General features: G+C 49.7%; 1 protein-coding gene across 1 annotated transcript; it reads left to right on the forward strand.

Annotated features, from left to right (window-relative positions):
• Window positions 1-92: 92 nt before the first annotated feature.
• Window positions 93-26,064, forward strand: LOC124966218 (NACHT, LRR and PYD domains-containing protein 12-like; the record flags this gene model as incomplete). Its single annotated transcript, XM_047527260.1, is given in 6 exon segments — window positions 93-213; window positions 4,723-4,803; window positions 12,112-13,762; window positions 22,553-22,723; window positions 24,620-24,792; window positions 25,933-26,064. Coding segments are annotated over 6 exon segments (2,286 nt in total), but the record flags the coding sequence as incomplete, so codon positions are not given.
• Between the last annotated feature and the right edge of the window lie 290 nt (window positions 26,065-26,354).

A 26,354-nucleotide genomic window follows, 5' to 3' on the forward strand; every position in this document is an offset into this window, starting at 1 on the left:
TGCTGCAGCTCCTCAGAAACGAGAGCAGATGGAAAGGAGGGAGGGAAAGGGAGGGCAGGAAAGAGAGGGGTGTCAACTCTTTCTTCAACACACCCCGGACCTCCACGGACTGGCCCTTTCGCCCCTGCCCACAGGTCCTGCAGTTTCTCTCCTCACCTGTGAACCCGCGCTGTACGCGAGAGGACCGCCGCCTCTGTTTGGAAGCTGAGAAAGGTGAGGGTAAGTCAGTGCCCTTCTGTGCCTTTTGAAGCTGGCCGTCAGGGTCCATGTGGTCGTGAAAACCTGCCAGGAGGCAATGCGAACCCCGACCGAGGTCTCCTGCCAGGAAGCCCTGAGCGGCTCAGGATCAGGCCTTTTATAGTCGCTGCCCCAGCCTTGGGGCGGGGCTGATGGTTCCTCATTCCCATTGGTCGAAGCCTCTGCCGCCATCGGCAGCGTACCCAATGGAAGACAAGAGGTGGGGCGGGCGCATCCCTCAGAGCACGTGCCAATGAGACAGAATGGGTGGCCTGGGCAGGGGCGAGGCAGCGGAGGCAGGCTGTGAGCACGGGGGCAGGCCTGTTGGGGTCACCCTGGGAGTGCAAGTCCCAGCCCGCCAGGTCCTGCTGTCCGCTGCCGGTGTCTTTGCGAACCCTGTAATCAGTTTGCATTGTTGGTTTCACATGTAGTAAAATCAGGGCACATATTTATTTGTTTGGCAGGTGTGGAGTCTTCCAGAAACATTTGAAATCGAATAGTTTTAGACGTGAAATGGAATATATCGTTTAAGTATAATTGGAAAAAAGAAAAGAGTCTCCCTAACCAACAGATGATAGAGCCTGAGAGCTCCTGTTGGGGAAAGATCATTAAAAACGCTATCTTATCCCCCCCTCCCCCCAAAAAAAGTCTTGCCACAAATGTAGTAGAGAATGAAAGCAGGTTCTTTTGGTTTGGTTTGGGTGGCGGGGATGGGGGGGTGGGCGGCATGTGGGTGTTTGGTGTTGCAGGTTGAACTCAGGGCATTAAGCAATCTCAGCACTCAACTACATGTCTCCTCCTTTCTATTTCTGAGTTTTGGTCTTACTGAATTGCTGAGACCTGCCTTGATCTTGTGATCCTTCTGCCTGGGCTTCCAAATTAGCTGGGATTACAGGTGTGCACCACCACACCCAATTTAAGAAAAGTTGTCTTATTGAATAAACACTGAAATCAGAATGTGATTCATATCCCAGGCTATACAGTAAGACACTGCAAAGACAGTAAAATCTCACCCTTTCATATGCTCAAGCAGACACAGACCATCGTTTGCTGTTCGCAAATAACAGTCTTCAAGTGAGGGAGTTGTCATATAGTTCATCCTAACTTAACGGTGACTCTCAGTTTTCTCATGAGGGAAAAAGAAACTTCTTTCTTTACGATAGCTGATAGTTTGCAACTTGAATCATGGTGCCCAGGGAAGCCAGGCTCCTTCCCTTACACAGATACTGAGAGATAATGTGCTGCCTCCCTCCATGTGTCACAGAGATGAAAGTAATTCTGGGTTGCAAAACTGGTAAGAGGCTTCCAACAAGATTCACATACATATCACAGCTACTCTGGAAGATGAGGGAGGAGGATTCCAAGTTGGAGCCCAGCAATTTAAGAACTTCAGCAACTTTATGAGACTCAGTCTCCAAATAAAACAGTAAAAGGGCTGGGTATGTAACTCAATGGTAAAGCATCCCTGGGTTCAATCCCCAGTACTGGAAGAAAAAAAATACATTCCCCCGCCCCCCAGCCCCACAATCCCATAGGGGCAGAGAAAGAATTCACAGTGGCAGGGATTCTAAACCACAAAGTTGTGTGTGTGCGTGTGTGTGTGTGTGTGTGTGTGTGTGTGTTGCCGAGGATGGAACCCAGGGCCACCAGTGGTGCTGTGTGACTGAGCTACACCCCTGTCCTCACTTATTCATTTAGAGATGGGGTCTCACTGCATTGTCCAAAAGATCCCCCTGCCTCAGTCTCCTGAGTAGCTGGGACCTCAGGTGCAGGGCACAGCTCAGCTGGGAACCATTTGCTGACCTTATTTAAGTCACGTGGAGACAGAGGCTTTGAAACGTTCCACTGGCTGACAGTAGGCATTGGCATGCAGGTCTACAGCACCGTAAATGTCAGGACCAGGGAGATAAAGCTGGGTGTCGGTAGGCAAAGGGGTAACAGACTCAAGAATGCATATGAGGGAGAGCAAAGCAGGCCAGGGACAGAATCTAGAAATTCTAGCACAGCATAGGTGGCCAGCCACGAATGAGCCAGGAGGTTAAAGGGGGAGTGATATAGGAGAAGGATGTACAGAACCAGGGAAAGGGTATGTCAAGGGTGGAGGAAGTGGTCAACAGGGCAGGACAGCCCAAGAAACACAAGGATGTATGTAACCGTGTCCCCTAGGCTTTGAATGTAGCCCTTGCATTTCTGCCACTGCAACTTATTTTTAAATGGACATGTTTCTTTCTCTTTCTCTCTCCTTTGCCTCCCTAACCTCTCCCCCTATCTAAATCAGTGAAACAGGGTTTCCTTTCTTCCCCATCCTAGGCAGAGTTCTGTCCCTGAGCACACACCCACCATAGGAAGGAAGTAATCCAGACTTTGGAGATGGACCAGAATATCTCGGAAATGACTGTCTCCCAAAAAAGACAAGTGAATTGCAACTCCAACAGAGAACACATGGAAGGGAGCCTTTGAATCTCCTCTTTAAAAGTCTCGTGTGTCTTTTGTTCTGTCTTCCACCTTATGAAATAATCGTGAGGGAGCCGACGTGTGTCCATGGCTCCCTGCGCCTTGTGCACTGTGTCACAGGGCACGCTGCAGATGCAGGGTGAGGCTGGGTGGGGTGGTCTGCAGCCTGCTCCCAGTAACTGGGGAGGGTGAGAGAGAAAGTCCCAGGGTCAAGGACAGCCCGGGCAGCTTAGAGAGACCCTGAGCAACTTAGAGAGACTGTATCACCAAATACAAAATAGAAAGGGCTGCACATGGAGCTCAGTGGAAGAGCACACCGGCTCCATCCCAGTACTGAGGACGCTGGGCCCTGTGACACAGGTGAGCAGGCAGAGGTCCAGAGGAGAGCATGACCTGCCTCAGACAAGCTCATGACGCCCAGCACCTGCAAAGGGCTCAGCACACAGGCAGCAAGGGCTGCATGGGACAGAGAGGACACTGAGCTGCCTCCTCTCCCCTCCTCAGGAACAGGGAGGGCCAGGCACAGTGGAACACGGCTATAACTCAGGAGTCTGAGGCAGGAGGATCAAAGTTTGAGGCCAGCCCTGGCCATTTAAAGAATCCCTGTCTCAAAATAAAAAATAAAAATAAAAAGGGCTGGGGATGTAGCTCCGTGGTACTCAGTGCCCTGAGCTCAATCCCCACCCCACTACCACACACACACACACACACTCACACACACGCGCGTGCACACACACAGGGAAAAAAAGAAAGGAAAGAAAGGAAAAGGAAGAAAGAATGCAGAATGCCCTTGGTCATGCATCTGGCCCTCGCCACTCAGGTCTCATGTCCACTGTCTCGTCCCCGGTTGTGAGCACCTGCTACTCACCCCATTCATGAAGGGGAGATCTGTCACCCCACCTGGTATGAGGTGGCTGGCAGGGGACACCCAGCACTGGGTGGATGACACTGACAACAGTTCATTGGCCACATGCAGTGGTCCTGCTTACCCACAGGGGACTCGCTCCAGACCCCAAGAAGGAGCCTGAAACTGCAGTTAGGACTAAACCCTATATATTCCAGATTTTCCCCCTGTACACACATACCCATAATAAAGCTTAATGTACAAATCAGATGCAGTAAGAGATCAACAAGAACCAACAGCAAAATAGAATGATTATAACAAGATTCTGTCATAAGATTCACGAGGCACATCCAAACTGCCAGCACTGCTACTCTCGTGCTTTGGGGCCACTGCCCAGTAAAGTAAGGACGACCTGAACACCAGTACCGCAGGGCTGCAGTGGTGGCTCTGATGACTGAGCGGGCTCGAGAGGCCTGACGGGGAGGTGGCACACACAGGGTGGACCGCTGGACCAAGGGCGGTTCACATCCTGGGTGGAACGGGAGCGTGGCCTCAGACTTCTCCATGCCGCTATGATGCGGGCAACTGAAAACTTAGCAATTACTTATTTCTGGAAAATTCCAGTTAATATTTTCAGACCATGGTTGACTGTGGGCCACTGAAACCACAGAAAGTGACACAGAGAAGGGCGACCCCTTAGGCCCATGGCCTGGGGGATAGGGACGCCGCCCACCAGGAGGAGTCACACAAGAGTCACACGGTTACCTGGGGACTGAGTGGACCAGCAAGGGCAGGTGCTGCCTGGCTCTCAAGAGAGAATGGGATTGGCTTGTTTGAATGATTTCCTGGGCTGGCAGGAGGGAAAGCTGTTGGGCTGGCCACCAGGCAGGGTGCGGCTGGTCCCCACAACAGGAGAACTGGCCCCTGGGAGCCATCCCTGCCCCAGGGCCCAGGTTTCACACTTAACTTCTGCCACTCATTATCTGAGGTCACAGTGGCTGTCGATTTCCTTGCACCTGCTCCACACAGCACTGGAACACAAGCTCAGGGGCGAGGACAGGCTGGGAGGTGAGGCGAGTCCCGGTCGCTCCGGGCAGGGGGTGCTCAGGGGAGCGAAGCAGCCTGGAGATGTAAGAGTAGCTACTGTGGCCTCTGCGCTTGCTGATCCCCCAAAGTTTCTCTTCCAGTTACTCCAGCGGGTGGTTGGTGCTCACTTGGAAGTCCATCAGCAGGCCTTGTGGAAGTCTGTCCCGACACTCCAAGGAAAGGTGAGGCTGGCACCAGGTGCCCATCAGTCACGTGGGACCACCCACCTGGCTGAGGGTTAACGCCACCGCAGACGGACTTCCTCCTGTGCTTCAGGTCAGGCAAGCTCTGTCTGTGGGCACGTGTCCCCACACTGGTCATCTCAGGGCTGGATGATGGCTACGAGGACCTCCCCCAGTGAATCCTGAGCAGGGACCAAGGGGAGGGCCAAGCCCTCCATCCTCAAGGGCTCAAGAGTCTGTCACTTAGCCAGGGGTGGTGGTGCACGCCTGCAAATCCAGACACTCTGGAGGCTGAAGCAGGAGGATCCCAAGACCAAGACCAGCCTGGCCAACTCTGAGACCATGTCTCAAAATAAAATAAGAGAATAAAAGAGTCTGTCACTTTATCCAGATGAATTCCCTGCAATGAGCTCTCTGGCCCTTAGCCGTCATGCTGGTGGGGCTACTGACCAGGACTGGGGTCCACACACATCCCAGACCTGCCACTGGTGTAGGGAGCAAGCCTGCTCAGGATGGCTTTGGCAAGCTGTAGTTCACCCTCTGGGGCTTGTGAAGGGCCAGCATTCACCATTCACGAGGACCGTGGTCAGCATCCACTGCTGAGAGAATCCTGTAGGTGGGGAGGAAACGGGGCTCTGGGTGCTGGGATGTGGCTCCCGGGAAAGTGCTTGGCCAAATGCAGAGGATCTGGGTTCCATCCCAGCACCCAGAAAACAAAACAAAAGCAAATTAAATTAATTTTAAGAGACGATTTCATTAAATTCAATACACCTCAAGTATTATTTCAACTTGTGAACAATATGAAATACTATTGATTAGGTAATTTTTAGTTGTTTTTTTTTTTTTTTGTACTAGGGATTGAACCCAGGAGTCCTCCATCACCTGAAACACATCCCCCGCATGTTTTATTTGAAACAGGGTCTCACTAAGTTCCTTATGGCCTTACCAAGCTGCTGAGGTTGGACTTGAACTTGTGCTCCTCCTGCCTCAGCCTCCTGAGTCTCTGGGATCACAGAAGGGCTCCACTGTGCCAGACACTAATTCACATTTTTTCATACTCTCTTCAACATCTGGTGTAGCTTACACTGAACGCACACCTCATTTCAATTTCTAAATTTTAACTCATCATACTTGGTTCATATTTAGGTTTCATAGGAATTCGAGTTGAAAAACGAGACTCACATACACAAGTTGTTCAGTGGCTTGCACCAACTCTCAAGTTTTATCTCAGTAGAGTCTCATTAAAATTGCAGGGTGTGGTGCAGGCCTGTGATCCCAGCTCCTCCGAAGGCTGAGGCAGGAGGATCCCAAGTCCAGGCCAGCCTGGGCACCTAGCAAGAGCCAGTCTCAAAATAAGAAGCAGGGAGAGCTGGGATGAAGTCGGTGGAGCAGCCCTGCGTTCCAGCCCCGCAGCTAAGGAGTAAACACTGAGCTAGGGTCCAGTCCTTCTTGCACTTGGCACATGGCAGGGCTCAGTGTCCCGGGGCCCCTGGCAGCCCCACGCTGACAGCCCAGCTGAAGTGCCAGCAGGCAGAGGAGGGACAGACTGGGCCAGGAGCTGTGTGGCCCAGCCCTCAGCTGGAGCTCCCCTCTCTGCCCCCGCGGCAGGCAGTGCTGGACAACCTCCCTCTGGCTGGAGAGCCTCAGTGCCCGTCTGTGTGTCGCCAGAGTCTGTTTCCCCTCCAGTGCGCTCGGGCCCTGGTTTCCACTGGGGCCTGTGTGCCCCTCCCTGCCGGGGCCCTGGAGCAAGAGCCTGGGCAGGATCCAGTCTGTGGGCTGAGGTGCAGGGGCTGGCAGGTCACAGCCCTGAGGGGGACAGCGGCCCACAGTGTCTGGCCCAGAGACCTGTGTCCTCCAGGCAGTGCAGAGCATGAGGGGTTCCGCTGTGCTGGCTTGTGTTCAGTGGTGTTGGTGGCTGGGGATGGAACCCAGGGGCCTGCACACACGAGGCCAGGGCTCCGCCACTGAGCCACCCCAGCCCCATTAATATCATGTTTAACTGACTCGTCACCATCGTGTACATTCAAGGGATTCCATGTGCGATTTGGATACAGGTACACATAGTGGGACGACTGAGGCAGACTAATTAGCATGGGCACACAGTGTTCACGCAGCAGTTTTGTGGTGAGACATAGGAAATTCCCTGTGAAGTTTGCATCATTGCCAACTAGAGTCACTCTGCTGCACCATAGGTCTCAAGACTGTTCCTCGGGCTGCCTGACACTTGATGCACTTGGCCACATCCCCCTCCACACCCACCAGGCTCTGGTCGGCTGCCCTCGCTCCTGCCAGGCAGACTCCACACACAAGGGAGATCTGCAGGGCCTCTCTGTGCCCACATTCTTCACTTAGCATGTCCTCCAGGTGGTCCCTGTTGTCACAAATGTCAGGAACGGGTGCCAGGAGCCAGCTCCAACAACTCAAAGTGTCCCCGAAGGATGGGTGGAGTTGGCAGAAGAATAACACGAACCCCTGGAGCAACTTGAAGCTGCTCAGATTTATTTAGCTCTTCTTTGATAGTATTAAGTAAAGCAGGATTAAACAAGATCCAAGTTATAGAGAAATTACCACAAGATTTGTCATTAACCGCACTCTCCAGCAGGTGTCTAACAGAGTGGGTACATTAAGGCCAACTTTCTATATTTACTGAAAGTTACTCCCATAAGCAAATTACAGTGAAAGGTACTTTCCTCTTTTCACCCCACTGGCCTTTGTTCACCCTCTGGTGTCAGACCTATTGTCAGCATAGTGACTCTATTTTGTTTTAAGCTAAATTTACCAAACTGCTAAGCAAAACATGCACTAATCTTTAGCTCATATTATTATGTTTTTGATTTAACCTTAAAGGTCTACTCTATTACCTAAACAAGCTCAGTTAGACTAAGTTAAGTTATTTACTGCCAAACAAGCAGTGTGAGTGCTTCATTTTTATCCTAATATTCTTTACGTTATTGATTCATCCTCCACCTACTGTAATACATATGTGAGACCTAAGCCAGCGTAAACCACTCATAACCAGTTAACATGCAATGAGGGCATTTGATCTTAAGATAATGTTTTTCTAGTTGTTTGCATATGCTGTTTATTTGTTCTTTAGTCCTACATTTCCAGGGTGGCCCTTGACGTCCAAACCTTTGAAGGAAGGACAAATATTGGACATTTGTCCATTTACCATTAATATTAACTATTCATTCACCATTTTCATTGTACAGTCCTGTATAGGGAGGAGGTGGCTCTGTTGGAGGTGGGTCCTTATACTTATCTGCTTGTTTCCCTCTAGGTGGGTTCCATAAATGTCCCCCAATCTTGTAAGCTAAGTAGGGCTGTCCTGGCACTGTGGGGACAATAAGTCTCCTATTCTGTTTGTTAGGCTGTTTACTGGTAAAGCATTACCTGGGGCAGGTGTGGTCAGCATAGGAGCAAGCAGTTCCTGTAACCGTAGTTTATGAAGAACTCCTCAAACTCTGTACCTCAGACTTATTATGTGTGATTCTGGTGCTTTTTTTTTTTTTTTTTTTTTTTTTTTTTTTTTTGGGTGCTGGGGATCGAACCCAGGGCCTTGTGCTCTGGTGCATTTTTTAAAGCATTCCTCATCCTCCCCCAAGCTCCGCAGACTCATTGAGGTAAAATTCTTATCACAACAATCAGGGCATATGATTTGCAGTTGCATAGTTAGAAGTATGATAATTACAAGAAAACGTCCAATTCCTAGGAGAGATGACAGCAGCAGTTTCCTGGAATGGTGGCCTTGCTGAGTCCTTCCCCATGCTCGGACCTTGTCAAGCAGCATGGCGGAAACAGTCCCTGCCAATCAGGGCTGTCAGTGGCGTTCCATGGAATCCTACCATATTTCATTATGTGCTCATCTGAGGCTGGGCACTGAAGCTGGCTCCTTTTTTTTTTTTTTTTTTTGAGAAAAAGGAAAAGGATGGTGTGTTAATTTGCTAGCAAAAGAGAAACACAGGGGACTCCTGTCCCAAAGGCTGTGATTCTGCCCCTCATGGGTAACAGGGGATTTTAAGGAGGTGGTTCAGAGAAATTGAGATTATGGAGCAGTGATCAGGAAGGAAACACTTAAGTGTTAAGTTAGAGAAAAGAAACACTTAAGTGTCAAAGCGACAAGGGACATAGTCGGAGGATCAAGTGAACCCCTGCTTCAATTTCCCACTGCCGATCTCTACATTCCATTTCTATGGAAAGTAGGAAGCAACATCGCCAAGCTACTTCCTGCTGAAAGAGGTGAAGTTGGGGGAAGTGACCCAAAGTCCTGTCCTCTGTTGGGTGGGGCGTGGACAGTTAAGGGCATTCAACATCATAGGTTCCCAGGGCAGATGGCGGGCGACTGGACAAGGCCTACATAGGGCAGGGATCTTTTTTACCCTTTCTTCTGTCCTGTTATCCTTGCACACCAGAGGCAGTGATTTTGGTACCTTAAACTTAGTTCCTGAGGGTTCAGACCCCTTATCATGCAACTGCATAAATGCCTGTACAGACAGTCTCTTTCATATGTTTTTCCCATGACAGACCAACAACTTCAATGTCAAGATTGCATAATAAAAACCAAAGACTGAATATTTTCCTGATAAGTGCATGACAATATATAATGAGGGGGGTGGTGGGGGGAAGAGAAGAATGAAGGAACTTTGGATGGTGTAGAGGAAAATGGGGTGGGAAGGGGTGGGGGATGGAAAAACAGTAGAATGAAACAGGCAGTATTACCCTATGTAGATGTATGATTACATGAATGGTGTGAATCTACATTGTGTACAACCATAGAAATGAAAAGTCCTTCCTCATTTGTGTACAATGAATCAAAATGCAGTCTGTAAAAATAAAAAAATTTGAATAAAAAATATACTAAAAAAAATTATATAATAATCCAGAAAAACCCTTCAGAGGCCAGATTGTGTTACAGTAAACCCTCTGTCTTTTACACAGGCTTATCCCTATAGGCGACCCATGCAGCCAAGATCGCTCTGCTCAAGAGACTACCAGTAAGATCAATGCAGCATGGTCCCTGTCTTAAAGGGCCAGTAAAGACAAAAAACAGATGAGAGAGGATCACCGAAACCAGGGCTGAGAGATGGGACTTTTAAACAGACCTGCAGGTACAAATTTCTTCCACTTACTTTACCTTTGATGGACCAACTCCAACTGTAAGATTGTACAATAATCTAGGAAACTATTTAAAATCCAGATCATTACAGTAAAGAACATTATCTTAGACAGACTTATAGGTGGCCCTCTCTTCAACTGACTTTACCTCTGACAGACCAACTCCAATTGCAAGATTGTACAGATAGAGAGAGACAGAGAGAGAGAGAGAGAGAGAGAGAGACAGAGAGAGACAGAGAGAGACAGAGAGAGAGACAGAGAGAGAGAGAGAGAGAGAGGCAGCCAGACAGGAGGCCCAAACCGAGGCCAACAGATGGGAACCTTTAAATTGACCAGCCAAGTTCTTCCCAAAGACGACCTATAGACTCACTGCAGTACTGGCTGTGTCCTAAAAGGGGCAGTAGCAGATACACACAAAACACACAACCAGACAGAATCCCCAAGTCTGAGCCAACAAACAGGTGAGCACCTAGAACAGATCAGAAGGGAGTACTTATCCATAGGTTCTCAGAGTCCCACTGAACTCTGACTCCTACACCACGGGCACCACAGCTATCCCCCAAAAGAGGGACCAGATGTTCCCACAAACAGGAACAAGTGTGTGGAGTCAAGTGTCTCAGCCTGCACATCCGGGGACTTACCAAATGGCCAAGGGTGTCGTGGCTTCCCTGAGTTTGGTTTCCTTTTTTTCCAAGTAGCGCAAATGATGGAACAACTTCTGCAGTTCAGAGAGACAAGGCAGAAGTTCCCTGAAGCAAGAAGAGCTTCAGCAGCTGCTGGGAGGGTCCCTCAGTTCCTCCCTTACTCACAGCAACGGCTCCTCTGGTTTGGTCTGAGACAAACTCAGAATTTCTCCAGCAGTAGCCTCTCAACAAAGTCACCAGCCACTGTGTATCCTCAGCATGGAAATGGGGTCACGTGGAGTGCCAGACCTGCCCAAGAAAGCTGGAATGGGGGCTGCTCTCAGGTCCCATCTGGGGTGCCAAATTTGTCTGAAAACTCAGTCCTTGTACTTGATGCCAATCCAATAAGGAGGAAATGGTTATGAGAAAAAGGAAAGAGAAGATTAATTGGTTTGCTAACACAGGAGAAACACAGGGGACTCTTGTCCCAAAGCTGTGATTCCCAAGGCTGATTGCTTATCTTGGCATTGTGAAGAGAGCTGAGGTCACCCCATTCACTGTCCTAGACTATTTATAGATGTCCATGCAAGCAGGCTTTCCCCCAGTGATGTACAAGGGTGATGTGTGTGTGCAGCTGCTGAATTTCCAGGTCGGATTCCATAAACAACAAAGACACTCACTTTATATAAGATAGTGCTTATTTAAAAAATAATACAGAAGCAACAGCAAAACCAAAAATGCAAATGCAAGAGTGAGAGAAGAATATATGGCACCAGATCCAGGAAACACCAAAACCTGAAGCCATGCAGCTGGGGAGTCCCAGGGAAGCTTTTCAGGTCCCAACTGGGAAGCCCCAGGCAAAGTGTCTTTCCACAGGTGAGACTCCAAAGTCCTATTCCCAGGGGGGCTCCATAAATACAAGTCAGAACAGAAACTTGTGTTCCAGCAACCTGTATCACCTGGTATGCCCTCGAGGACACTTCATGTCCCCAAAGACTGGCCAGATTCCCGCAAGGGAGGAAGGGATGGTCTCCAGATACCTGATTGACTCAGTTCTCCTGGGAGAGTCACACCCACAAAGAAGGCAGCAATCTGTAGATGCTCCATCAAGGGTGTGGGAAGGTCTTAGCAGGCACATGTAGAGGGAAGATCTTTAATGTTTTCCTTAACCCTCGACCCCCTGAGACCCTCAGCAGAGGATTCCTGGAAGGGATCACTCTCCTCCATGCAGGAATGCACCTGCTGGTTGCCAAAGGGGGTGCAGAGAAGGGAGCTCTGCTTGTCCAGCTAGTCAGGGGTTCTGTTGGGATGCAGGCTCTGTTCAGCATCCAGCCAGCTCCCTGGAGATGATGCTGACTGAGTAGGAGGCACAGGGTGTGTTCTTACCTACAAGGGCACGTTAAAGCCTCAGCTTCCCGTGACTAGGCAAGGTGTCCATAGAGAAGAACCAAGGTCCTCAGACTCCGTCTAGAAAACGGTTCCAAGGACACTGAAGGACAGGCAGGAGCTAGACCCAGAGTTGATTCCTTGCTGATGAGTCTCCCACGGATCCCCCCTTGCTCCCCTCTAGATCCCCGGGAAACCTACAGGGACTATATCCGCAGGAAATTCCGGCTGATGGAGGACCGCAATGCGCGCCTCGGGGAATGCGTCAACCTCAGCCGCAGGTACACCCGGCTGCTCCTGGTGAAGGAGCACGCCGATCCCATGCGGGCCCAGCAGAAGCTTTTGGACACAGGCCGGGGACACGCGAGAGCCATGGGACACCAGCCCAGCCCCATCCAGATAGAGACCGTCTTTGAGCCAGACGAGGAGCGCCCAGAACCACCACGCACCGTGGTCTTGCAGGGGCCAGCGGGGATGGGGGAGTCCATGCTGGCCCACAAGCTCATGCTGGACTGGGCGGACGGGAGGCTCTTCCGAGACAGGTTTGATTATCTTTTCTACATTAACTGCCGGGAGCTGAACCGGAGCGCGGACGAGCAGAGCCCGCAAGACCTCCTCTCCGGCTGCTGGCCGGAGTCCAGGGTGCCCCTGCGGGAGCTCGCCTGCGCCCCCGAGCGCCTGCTGCTCATCCTCGACGACTTCGACGAGCTCAAGCCTGCTTTCCACGATCCCCAGGGACCCTGGTGCGTCCGCTGGGAGGAAAGACGTCCCACCGCGCTGCTCCTTGGCAGCCTGATTCGGAAGAAGCTGCTGCCCGAGATGTCCCTGCTCATCACCACGCGGCCCTCGGCCTTGGAGAAGCTGCACCGCTTGCTGGAGCACCCCAGGCACGTGGAGATCCTGGGCTTCTCCAAGGAGGAAAGGGAGGAGTACTTCTCCAAGTATTTCCGCAGTGCGGAGCAGGCCAGCCAAGTCTCGAGTTTCGTGAGGGACAACGAGCCCCTCTTCACCATGTGCTTTGTCCCCATGGTGTGCTGCGTCAAGCAGTAGCTGGAGGGCGGGGGCCTCTTGAGACAGCCTTCCAGGATCACCACCGCCATGTACATGCTCTACCTCCTGAGTCTAATGCAACCCAGACCAGGGACCCCGACCCTCAAACGCCCTCTTAACCCCAGGGGGCTGTGCTCTCTGGCAGCAGAGGGCCTGTGGCATCAGAAAATCCTGTTTGAGGAGCAGGACCTCCAGAAACACGGCCTGGATGGGGTGGATGTCTCTGCCTTCCTCAATACCACCCTCTTCCAGAAGGACATAGACTGTGAAAAGTCCTACAGCTTCATCCACCTGAGCTTCCAGGAGTTCTTTGCGGCCATGCACTACGTCCTCGAGGGTGCAGGGAGTGGGCCAGGCCCAGGCCAGACCCTGGCTGGGCTGTTGACTGAATATGGGTTTTCAGAAAGGAGTTTCCTTGCGCTCACGGTCCGCTTCCTGTTTGGGCTACTGAATGAGGAGCTGAGAAGCCACCTGGAGAAGCATCTTTGCTGGAAGGTCTCCCCGCACGTCAAGATGCACCTGCTGGAGTGGATCCAAAGCCAAGCTGGGAGCCAGGGCTCCACCCTGCAGCAGGGCTCCCTGGAACTCTTCAGCTGCCTCTATGAGATCCAGGAGGAGGAATTCATACAACAGGCCCTGAGCCACGTCCAGGTGGTGGTGGTCAGCGACATTGCCACCAGGATGGAGCACATGGTCTGCTCCTTCTGTGCCAGGAGCTGCAAGAGGGTCCTGGTCCTGCACTTGAATGGAGCTGCCCACAGTGCCGACCAGGAGGGCAGCTCCAGGCGGACTTCCAGGACATAGGCACCCTCAGTGCGATCGTAAGTACCCTCGGGCTGGCCTCCAAGTTCACACCCTCACCTAGTGGTTCTCCTAGGGGGATTTGCAGCCTTCATGTCATTATTGTCAAGACACTTGGCAATGACCTGGACACATTGGGAGATAATTGGGCAGCAGAGTGACTTGACTGACATCTAGTGGTGAGAAGCCAGCGGTGCTGCAGAGCATCCCACAAAGCACAGGCCAGTCCCAGAAAGATGTGGCCCCAGAATAGTAATGCTAGAGCTGAGAACCTGCTCCTGAACAACTGGCACTGGGATAGACTGGGGTCGATGGCAAGGAGAATATTCCACAAGAAAGGCCTCCAGGCACGGGGCACGCACGTGTAATCCCAGGGACTCATGAGAGTGAGGAAGGAGGTCACACGTTCAAGACCAGCCTGGACAATTTAGTGAGAGGCTGTCTCAAAATAATATAGAAAGGGCTGGGAGTGAAGCAGAGGCAGAGCACTTGGCAAGCAGGTGTAAGGCCTTGGGTTCAAGACCAGTGTCGCAAAATGAGAAGAGAGAGAGAGAGAGAGAGAGAGAGAGAGAGAGAGAGAGAGAGAGAGAGAGAGAGAGAAAGGAAGGAAGATAGGAAGGAAGGAAGGAAGGAAGGAAGGAAGGAAGGAAGGAAGGAAGGAAGGAAGGAAGGAAAAGCAAAGCAAAGCAGCAAACAGGGCAACAAGCCATCCAAAGAGTGAGAGTTCCAGAGAGGGGTAAGTGCTTGAGGAAACTCTGCCAGGATGATGGAGCAGGCGGTGGGGGTGGGGAGGTGGACCCTGCAGCTGCTCACCAGGTGGGAGGTGCTGAGGAGGCGCAAGTGGTGAGGGAGGAGAGACTTGGTTCTGTGTAGTCCCAGCTCCTCAAGGGCCTGGGACAGGAGGATGACACGTTGGAGGCGAGGCTCAGCAACTTAGTGAGACCCTGTCTCTAAGTAAAACAAATAAAAGCTCAGTGATTAAGTGTCCCTGGGTTCCATCCCCAGTTCAGGGTTGGGGACGGGGGTCCCTGGGCTCCATCAGAGAGAGAGAAAGAGAGGGAATGAAGACAGGAGGGGAAAGCAGCATCTGGGAGGATCCAGCTCTCCTCTGCCCCACTCAGCAAGGGAGCCAGCTCCATGTCAGTGCTGAGAACTTCAGGCTGGCACTGAGCTCCAGCCCTCCCAGGCAGCCCTGCAGACGTCTACTAGGGACATCAGTGGTGATGAGCGGGAGACAGCTGTGGAGAATTCAGGAAGGAGGGATTGCAGGAGGCGGGAAAGGCGACCCCGGGCTGCAGGGGAGGCTTGGGCTGCCCAGCCTCTCTGACTTGGGCTCATTTCCAGCAGTCAGACTGCCTGGCTGCTGGAGGCTCTGCCCCTCCTGGAATCATGATTCTAACTAGATCCCTCACTGGAGAGAAAGGCCGCACACAAGTGTCACGTCTTTCTCTCTCTCGCTCTCTCTCTTTTTTTTTAGGGCCGAGTGTCAAGGACTTTAAATTAATGGGCAGGTGGAACGTCCATCCCCCAAATGCTTGGGACCAGAAATGTCTCAGATTTCAGGTTTTTTAACTTTAGAATATTTGCAAGTACATAAGGAGGAAGCTCAAGGACGGGAACCCAGTCTAAGCACAGAACCCGTAGGTTTCACTGCGCCTCATTTTCCTCCCTCTGCAGTGCTGAGGGCGGCCCAGGGCCTCAGGCGGCTCAGGCTGGCCTCCTACTCACCAAGGCCCAGCCTGCACTGCTCTCTCCCCCAGGAAGTCTCCCAGTGAGTCGGTGTTACTCTTAGTAAACCTGCAGTCTTGTCTTCCACATCGCTACTGGAGCGTCACAGTTGAACATAGCAACCGGTTCTGTTGCCACCTGTCCGCATGTCGCACCACACGACAGTACAATCTGGCCAATATCACTCCCCTGTGCTTTCCCCTCCCGGCCCTCTCACCCCTGGGCCCCTCTCCTCTCCTGATCTCCCTTCAATTTCCCTGAGATCCCCCACCCCACCTTTCTCTTCCTTTTCCCTCTCCAGCTTCCACATGAGGGAAAACATGTGACCCTTGACGTTCTGAGTTTGACTTATTTTGCTAACATAATGTTCCCCAGTTCCATTCATTTTCCTGAAAATGCCATAGTTCCTTTCTTCTTGATGTTTGGATAAAACTCCATTTTTGTGCACGCACGTGCCAGTTCTTATCCATTCTCCCTTTGAAGGACGCCTGGGCTGGTTCCGTAGGCCGCTGTTGTGGACTGTGCTGCTCTAACACGGGTGGGCCTGCCTCACTGTAGCATGATGGCTGATCTTCAGGGTCCAAACTGAGGAGCGGTGCAGCTGGGTCACATGGCGGTTCCCTGCCTGGTCCTCTGAGGAACCTCAAGCTGATTTCCTTAGTGCTTGTACTGATCACAGCCCCCCCACCGTGTGAGAGTGGTCCCCTTCCTCACACCCTCCCCAGCTTTCCTACTGTCTGTATCTTGATGGCTGCCACTCTGCCTGGTGCCCACACTCTTCATAGCGCACCTGCCTGAGGCTGGTCGCTGGACGTCAGCCGTGGAAGTTTCCAGTTGTGGCTTCATCCTGGCCCTGCAGAAGTTTTGTATTCTGGAGTCTTTTGGATTTTCCCATTGGGGATGCCGAGCGCGTGTGTGGGGGACAGTAGGAGTGGTGACTAGTAGCCTGGTCTCTGCCGGGAGCAGTGGAGCACTCCTATAATCAATTCCAGTGACTCAGGAGGCTGAACAGGAGAATCGCAAGTTCAAGACCAGCCTCCACAACTTAGCACTATCCTGTCTCAAAATGAAAAAATACAAAGGGCTGGGCTGCAGCTCCGTGATGGAACGCTCCTGGGTTCCACCTGCAGTGTCTCTGCCCACCCACTCCTCCCAATAGCCTGCGCTGTGGAATCCAGACTCCCATTGGGTGGAATTCCAGCTCTGCTGCTCACTAGCTGTGTGACCTTGGGCAAGACGTGTCTCCCTGTAGAATCACTTTTTCTGCTTGGAAAATGAGAATTTTAACGTCTATCCATTAGATAGGGTGATTGTTGTTATTCTTTTTTTTTTTTTTTTTTTTTATGGTGCTGGGGATTGAAACCCAGGGTCTTGTGCTTGCAAGGCAAGTACTCTACCCACTGAGCTTCATCCCCAGCCCCATGTGTTACTCATTTTTTGCTTTTGCAATGAAATCAATCAGAGGGAATCTGTAGATGAAATCTTCTCCATCCCTGATCCAAGGATTCGAGTCTGACTTGCTTGCTGTTCACTAGCTGCAGGTAACTCAGTTAATTCAGAAGCTCAGTTGAAATAGAAATGGCCAGGTGCAGGGAGTTGACACACTCTTATAATCCCAGCAGCTTGGTAGGCAGAGAAAGTAGGATTGCAAGTTCAAAACAGCCTCAACAACTTAGCAAGGCCCTGAAAAACTTAGTGAGTCCCTGTCTCAAAATAAAAAATAAAAAGGGCTGGGGAGGTGGCTCACTGGATGAGGACCCTGGGTTCAATACCTGGTGAAAAAAAAAGAAAGAAAGAAAGAAAGAAAGGAAAGAAAGAAAGAAAGAAAGAAAGAAAGAAAGAAAGAAAATGAAAAACAAAAAAAGAAAGATTAAACCATGCATTCTTGTATATAACAAAATGCTGCTTTAAAATAGACATGCCAGGCAGCGAATGCATCCCCAAGACAGAGCACTGGACTAGCAAGAGGAGGCCCTGGTTTGATCCCCAGGGCTGCACAAAAAATAAACACTAAACGAAAATCTATGTAATTGTAGAATGACAAAATCCAGCTACTCAATATATTACCTTAGAAAGCTATCATCTTTATGGTGAGATCATTTAAAATCTACTCTTAGCATTTTTCAGGAATATCATTTGTAACATTATTAAAAATCAAATTCACATACCAGAAAATTCAGTCCGTGTGTCAATGTTGAAGCATTTTAGCATATTCACAGTTATGCAAACTTCATTACCATGTTCATAACATTTTCCTAACTCCAGAATGAAACCCCATACCCATAAGGAGCTCTCCACCACCACAACCCACCAGTCCCTAACACCAGAATGTCCTTTTATTTATTGGCCCTGGGGATTGAACCCTGGGGTGCTTAAGGACTGAACCACATCCCCAACCCTTTTACTTTTTGGAGACAGGGTCTCACTAAATCGCTGAGACTGTCCTGGAACTTGCAATCCGCCTGCCTCAGCCTCTGGCCTCACTGGAGTACGGTGTGCACCACCACACCCCACCTGTTTTACTTGTGCATTGCTGGGCCCAGGGTTTCATGCATGCTGGCAGGTGCTCTACTGTCGCTCTCGCCAGCAAGAACGACCCGGAGACGTGATGGGTGGCAAACTTCCCTATTAACAGCTGATTCTTCTTTTTATTTCTTCTTTTTCTGGGAAGTTCTTGTCACTTATATAGGTTATATCAACTAATTAGAATATTCACGATATGTGGGGAAAAGATAGACGTATATGGGTATAACTTGAAGCACCTAAGAATCACGCAAGAATCATGCAGAGGCCTTGACCAATTACTGAGACTTCCTCAAGGTGAAGTTAGTTGTATACGTGCAGAATAGCAGTTTTTCAACTGCACTGGCAGCTTGCCAGGCGCCATCTTGGCCAGGCTCCACCTAGGGCCAGGGGTCCGTACGCAACCCCGACAGTTCCCCCTTTTTTCTTTTAAAAGAAAAGCTCGGGACCAAGCCTGTCTTAGGCGGAGTGGTCAACTACCGTCCTTACCCGTCATCGGATAACTGCAGAGCATGCTACAGCTCCTGTCTTAGGTCGGTACGGAGTTACCTACTACCTTACCCATCTGGTCAATGGTCCAGCCTCGCGAGCCACACTTGTGGGGAGCTGCCGGCCTCTAGGGCAGCCATGGCCTGATGGAAGATGATACGATCTCTCGCTTGACTCTGACGCACACGCATGATAGTGCGTGAGAGGAAGATAACAGCAATGATCATAAGCATGCATAATGCTCCCATACCAGCCCACTGCTTAATAAAACTGAAAGAGGAGGATAACCAATTTAACACTTCAGACATTGGAGCTACATCAACTCTAGTAGCATTAAGGCTAACAATTTGAGATCTAAGAATAGCAGTAAGATTATCAAATTCATAAGACCAGTTGGTACGTAGCTGAGCAGACAAGATTCTAGACAAGTTTGCTGCATAGCTGAAGTTATGGTAAGCTACAGGTGTAACGCACAGTCCCGCCAGATGATAAATACATCCCACGTTTAACAGTTCCTGTAAAATGTCCATTTGTTCTTGAAGTAAGTCCACTCGCTGGTTCATAAGGAGTATGCCTGCTGTTAGATGTTGGTTTAGGGTCTCTTTAGTCTGTAAGGCTGCAGCTATATTTTCGGCCAAGTGATTGACTGCTGTTGCTGTAGGTATGGCAGTTGCTAGTGCTGCTGTTGCAGAAACCACTATTGCAGTGACCATAGCCGCTGTGATGTCAAATTCTCTCCTGTTTCTTGATAGTAACACTGGCAATTTTGCATCTGTAACAGAGACTGGGACTGGTAGGAAGGTAGGAACACACATTAAGTCTGCCAGCAGGAACCTAGAAGCATTTTAGCACAAATCTAAAGTACAATTGAAAGAAGCAGTTGTTTTGTTACATAGTTGAACTGTTCCTCCTAAGAGACTAAAAAGAGGTAGTAAGTTAGTTTATTCCGTGGAAACACACAAACTGAGCCACAGCTCCAGTAAAGCACCGAGTTACCCTTATTACTCAGAGTTAAAAAACCCCAAACAAAGAGACAAAGAGAAAGTTTATCTTTAGGGGACCTGAAGGTCTCCTCTATTCCCCCTTTTTGTTTATAAAGAACATTTTTGAGGGTGAGATGTGTATGTTCAACAATACCTTGTTTTTGTGGGTTATAAGGTACATCTGTGGTTAGAGTTATTTTAATTTTAGTGAGGAATTGGTTCTTACCAATTTTAGTTTTTAAAGAAAAATTTAGACTTTATAACGTAGTACAATCTTTAACAGTTGTTTAATCATAATTGTATAAACCCCTATTTTTAAGACAATTGTTCTAAAGAATAAAACTTAAGAGACACAAAGTTAAGAATGAATTGGTGTTTTTAAGAAAACTTTGTTATTTTACCATGTCATTTTACCATATAGATTAAACTTTGGCTTATATCAGAACATTAGTATTTCACCTTAGGAAAAACCTTAAATAGCTTTAGCTGTTTTACATACATACAACCAACTTAGTTACACACAGATTTGTTGAAGCTTGTCCTTTGTTACACACAGACTTTCTTATCCAGAAACATTTCCTTTTACCTTTTACTAAATATATTTCTATACCCAGAACCTTTTATTTATTTATTTATTTATTTATTTTTATCTGTTGACACCTTTTAGTTCACATTTTGAAACAACTCTTATGAAATTTCTGAATTTAGATAAATCACCCTATTTTAATAAGATTAAATATTTTGTTGTTTATAGTACCCTAATTGAAACACAGTTGAAACTTTTGGGACCCTTTATATATAGAATTCCACTTGTTAGGACATAACTTTTAGTAACCTTGTTTTTAGTTTAGTGATGGCACAAAGCAAGTTTAACCCCTTTTTATTTACCAACCTATGAAAACACCAATAATGTTTAAGTATGATACCCCATGGAATTTGAGGAGTTAAAAGTACTTGATGTTATTTAACAATTAGCATTTTAACTTTGTAAATTAACCAGACGTCTCTACAAACACATTTGAGTAATCCCATACATGTTAACTCCAATTTATTTATTTTATAAAAACCAAGATATCAGACAAGTGTCCTGAACAGGATCTGCTGCCTCTTTCCTGTTGAAGAAAAGTCCTAGAAGCAATTGATATTAGACATTGTTTAACATTAACATTTCATTAGTTTGACCACCTGGAAACTTGCAAGTTATTTTTAAAAATATTTTACTTTTATTAGTTTACCCAATTTAAATTGAACCTTTTTAAATCACGTGAATAAAAGTATTTGGATCCATTTTTAAATTTTAATTTTAAGAGCTCTCAGTTTTGATGCAGATAAGACATAACACCAGACAGTACGACATACAAATAACACAAAATCAAAGGCCTTGTAATTTATAGGTAAATGTTCATTGCAATGAAACAGCTGTTTAAAAACTTCAGTTGAATAAAAAATAGAACTGATCAAAAATAAAATCATTAACCTAGGTATGTAGGATCAAAATTATGAGCTCAAAAATACAGCATTAAAGAAAAAACAAAACAAGAATCCTGAAGAATAAGTTAGTTTTTTGTAGCGGCCCAGGAGTTAAAACGGACACTTTTTTTTTTTTTTTTTTTTTCTTCTTTTCTTCTTATCTTTAGGTTACCCCCCTTTTCTCCTTGAGACGCTGTAGTTACATTCCAATGTGGCAGGGGGAGGGAGGATCACCCAGGACTTTTTAACCCCTTTTTTGCCTGGTTGAGAAATCAGGTTAGGTTTGAATGCAGAAAATCAGAAAACATTATTTTTTACTACTTTTAAGGAATGGAGCTGCTGAGCTCTCTGCCTAGGGGGACCCTCCCCTAAACTGATTTTTCTCTTTGTGCTCTGTTTGTGGTTTTATTTGTACTTTCTCCCTTTTTTTTTTTTTTTTTTTTTTTTTTTTTTTTTTTTTTTTTTTTTTGTAACGCCTTTTTTTTGTCTTCTAGCTGCTGCCCTATGCCCTCCAATTCCCTTAATGCCTGTTGACTAATTGAACCAGCTTGAGAACACTTTGTTTCTTTACTAATTTTATTTAACTCCATCTCTGAGAGTCCCTCTTCGCTCTCATCAGAATCTGACTGAGCGCTAACAGAGCCCTTTTGTGACTCTTCTTTTACCTTTTCTAACACTTCCTCTCCCTGCGCAACTGCCTTTTGTAAAGCCTCCCAAGGGGAACGCAAACAAGTTCTGACTAATGACCAAACTGCTAACGTCCCTGGGAGCGTTACCGGACAGCGCTTTAAATCTTCCCCCGGGTGTTCCCACTGTGGGATAGTTAACAATCCTTCTTCCAGAAACCAAGGTGAAATCTCCTCTACCTGATTTAAAAATGCCCAAGCAGTTTGTCTTTAAGGAAGTGCCGTTAGCTTTAAGAATTTCTTTCAAGGGACCTTCCATTCTATATCTAGCAACCTCGTTCCCCATTTTTTGAGGAAACTTTCACCTCTCGTTCCTAGGAACTTTATCACAATCACAATATTATCGTCTCTAGGAAACCTCCCTGTCCACTGACAGATCTGGGTGCACACTTTCACCGATCCGTTGCTCACCTCACTCACCTCTCCGCGGCACGTAAGATTCCCGGGGTTCAGCACCACTTGTCGCTCTCGCCAGCAAGAACGACCCGGAGACGTGATGGGTGGCAAACTTCCCTATTAACAGCTGATTCTTCTTTTTATTTCTTCTTTTTCTGGGAAGTTCTTGTCACTTATATAGGTTATATCAACTAATTAGAATATTCACGATATGTGGGGAAAAGATAGACGTATATGGGTATAACTTGAAGCACCTAAGAATCACGCAAGAATCATGCAGAGGCCTTGACCAATTACTGAGACTTCCTCAAGGTGAAGTTAGTTGTATACGTGCAGAATAGCAGTTTTTCAACTGCACTGGCAGCTTGCCAGGCGCCATCTTGGCCAGGCTCCACCTAGGGCCAGGGGTCCGTACGCAACCCCGACACTCTACCTGCAGAGAATCCCCAGAACTGCTGCCCAGGAGCTGACCTGGCTCTTCTCCTTCCTTCCGCCCCAGGCTGAAGAGGTGCTGCTTCTCCAGCTCTGCCTGCCAGCACCTGGCCACAGCCCTCACTGCCAACAAGAATTTAATCAGGATGGATCTGAGCAGCAATAGCCTGGGGCTCCCCGGCATGACCTTGCTCTGCGAGGGGCTGCAGCACCCCCAGTGCAGGCTGCAGATGATTCGGTGAGTCCTCCTCCCTGGCAATACGTGTTTGGTTCATCTTTTAAAATGAACATACTCATCTGCACTGACAGTGTACATATACTGGGGTCCAGTGTGATATTATATACGTACTTGTGGGGTCACTGATCAAAGTAGCCTGGTTCTCCACCCTGCCCTGGGATTAAGCTCTCAAACCATGAGTCCTCCAGGCAAGCTCTCCACCTCCTTGGCTGGAACAACACCCAATGCTGGAGACCCCAGGTCTGTTCCTCATCCCCAGGCCTCACACCACTGCCCTGAAGCTAGGCACTCCTGAGGGCCACGCTCTGTCCTGTCCCCACCCCCTTCTGCCTGCAAGGAGTCCCTGGGCGACCTGCCCACACAGAACCCACATCCTCCTACTGTCCTGAGCATGGAAACCCCAGAATGCCTGATCGAAGAGCCTTGGTTGTGGGGTCCCTATTTCCCTCAATGCCACCCGCACCCCACTGCTTCCGAGAATGCCGCTTGTCCCTTGAGAACCAGCCTGACCCTCTGGGGCTCCTCCTGGGCAGCACACTGATACCGCCGAATACCAGTGAGGAGTTCTGCCCCCTCTAATGTTGAAGTTTGAACACGAGAGGAGCACGCCAAGGCAAGCATATTAAGCAAGTTTTATTTAAAAGTAATAATTTAAAAGTAATAATACAGACATCTCCCGGGAGGCAGAAGGGGGCCATGACTGATGTTCTAAAATGCCCAGAAGCGAGTGCACCCTATTCTTTTATAGGTTAAGGTCTCTTGTTTTCCAGTTCTCTCTCCCCTTATCTCTCCTTCCTGCCTATGTGACTAGGCCCAGTTTTGCATAAAGTGAGAAGAGATGGTCAGGGGGAGGGCCAAGGTGATTCCGGAAGGTAAGGGCCCAGGGGGCATTAATTAGCAGCTCCATGCTTGCAGTCCTTGATAAAGGCAGGTAAATTTGGTAATCAATGAGCTCCGGAGATCCTTGACATTCCATTGTTCCATGGGCAGTCTCCAACTTCCAGAGGCAGATGACTTTCATGGCCTGTACTTCCTCGATTTGACCGGATCCCGTATTTCTACACTAACTGCCTGTCCTTAATTCTGGCTTCAACGCCCTACATGCCAAGTGAGGCTGGGACCCTGCGACCGGGTTGCTTTAACAGAGCTCGCTGTCACGGTCAGGCCCAGGCCGAGTTCTGCTTCTTCCACGCTGGGCTCATCTGACCCTTGCAGCCTACAGAGGCAGGCCTGCGACCATGCAGAGCTCACGCAGCACAGGAAACGCACAACTGCAGGTCCAGGGCAGGAGGGTGGCCAGCTGCATGCACAGGCAGGGCTGGGCTAGGATCCCCTCTGCAGGAGGGTGAGGGCCCTGCGGTGGTGCACAAGAGGGGGCTGAGGATGTGGCTATTAGAGCATTTACCTGGCTTGCATGAGACCCCCAGCACCACAAAATAAAAATAAATAAAAATTTAAGGATAAAATACACAACAGGATATACACAGATTACACGAACACCAAGTCATTTTATCTAAGTGACTGAGCCTGCCGGGTACTGTGTCCCCAAGGAGTCGAAGACCAAGTCCCCAAGGATTGAACCTAGGGGGTCTTAAACAGTGAACTACCCCCTCCCCAGCTGTTTTTATTGTTTATTTAGAGACCTGGGCTTAGGGCCTCCCTAAGTTGCTGAGGCTCCTCTTGAACTTGCATTCCTCCTGCCTCAACCTTCCAGATTTCTGGGGACACAGGCATGCACGGGTGCGCCTGGCTACAGTGCCTTTCTCCTTGTTGTTGCAGATGGACACAATACCTTCCTGGCATGCAGGACCTGCCCTCCGTGCCCAGCACTGCCAAAAATTGAGGACGTCCCCAAACAAGTGCCTGGGGCGGCCTTAACCGCTGCTTCTTCCCCAGGCTGGACAGCTGCGGCCTCACTGCCCAAGCCTGTGAGGACCTCTCCTCCACGCTGGGGCGCAACCAGACCTTGACGGAGCTCTACCTGACCAACAACGCGCTGGGGGACGCGGGCGTGCGGCTGCTCTGCCAGGGCCTCAGACGCCCGCGCTGCAGACTCCGAGTGCTCTGGTGAGGGGTGTCTCCGGGCTCTCTGGAGGGCAGGACACGGGGTTTGCAGCTGGGAGCCCGGGTTAGGACTCACACTTGCAAAATCAATCTAGAAACCTGGAAGTACTTGAGAGCTTGCAATCCCAGCGACGGGGCACCTGCGCCACCTGCTGGCTGAGCCTCGCTCCACTTCCCGAGTAACCGGGGCCACCGAGGCTCAGGGGGACTCCCTGCTCTGCCTGGGTTCAGGGGCCTTCACTTCAACTAGGTGACTATTTGTAAGTTATTCGAACAGTCGGCACCTTCAATGCCGTGCCTGTGTAATCCGAGGGAAGGAGTTGCTTCCTACTCGGACGGTTCTGAAGGAGACCATGTGGGCAGGTAGGATGGGGAGCCGTGCCAGTTGTGGTGCCCTCCTGTGATCCAGGTCTCAGGAGGACCGGGCAGGGTTGAAGGCCCAGGCCAGAGCAGGCCTGCTGGAGTGAGGGAGTGAGGCAGGGGATCCCAGTCCAAAGCCAGCCTCAGCAACTTCATGAGGCCCTAAGCAACTTTGGGGGACCTGTCTCAAGATGGAGAGTGATACATGTGGGCATGCGCCTCAGTGTTAAGCAGCCCTGGGTTCAATCCCTTAGCAATAAAGAAAGTTCAACACAGCCTCAGCACTGAGACCTTGTCTCAATAAGAACATAAAGGACTAGGTGATGTGGCTCCAAGGCGGGAGAAGGAGGGTTCCTGGTTTGATTTTGCAGTCAATCCCCAAAACTGCAAAAAAGGAGAAAAATCAGAGTGGAGTAGGGCCTGGGGTGTGGCTCAGTACCTAGAGACTGAGGGAGGATGGCAAGGTGGAGGCCAGCCTCAGCCACAGAGAGCACATCTCAATACAAAGGGTTGGCCACGTAGCTGAGTGGGTTCAATGCCCCACCCGACCCCCCACCAGGACTAGCAGAGAGCACAGAATAAGCCTGTTCTCTAGCAGTGAGGGTCAGTGGAAGGTGCTGGAATTCCTCACCACAGAGGATGCACTCCGTGGGCTGGGCGAGCAGCAGGTGGAGGGGGCTGGCTGCAGAGCTGGAGGCCTGGATCCCCCCAGCACACCAGCTGAGACCTGCCAGTGTGTCCCTGTCACAGCAGGGATGGCAGGAGCGTGCCCACTGTCTTCCTCAGGTTGTTCGGGGTGGACCTGAGCGAGACCACCCACAGGCGGTTAGCAGCCCTGCGCAGGTCAAAGCCCTCCTTGGACCTGGGCTGCTGAGGGCGCTGCCTGTGCTCAGGAAGACGCAGCCATGTCCACTCGCCACCCCCAGGACCACTGTCCCTCAAGGACTGCAGACCAGAAGCCCTGTCAGGTTTGGAGCCTGTGAGCGGCCTGTGATGGAACGTTCACGTCCTTACACAGGGACGTGGGGCACGGATGGGGAGCCCCATTGGAGGCCAGCCTCAACTACCTACCCAAACCCTGTCTCAGCAAAAGCTCAGGACTGGGCTGTGGCTCAGGGGTACGAGCCTTCTGGCTTCAGGCCCCAGCAGCAACCCCTAACGGGGGCGTAAAACCCTTCAATGATCAGGAGGCTGTTTTGGCCTCAGG

Source organism: Sciurus carolinensis, chromosome 16, assembly GCF_902686445.1.
Source record: "Sciurus carolinensis chromosome 16, mSciCar1.2, whole genome shotgun sequence".
Taxonomy (NCBI): Eukaryota; Metazoa; Chordata; class Mammalia; order Rodentia; family Sciuridae; genus Sciurus; species Sciurus carolinensis.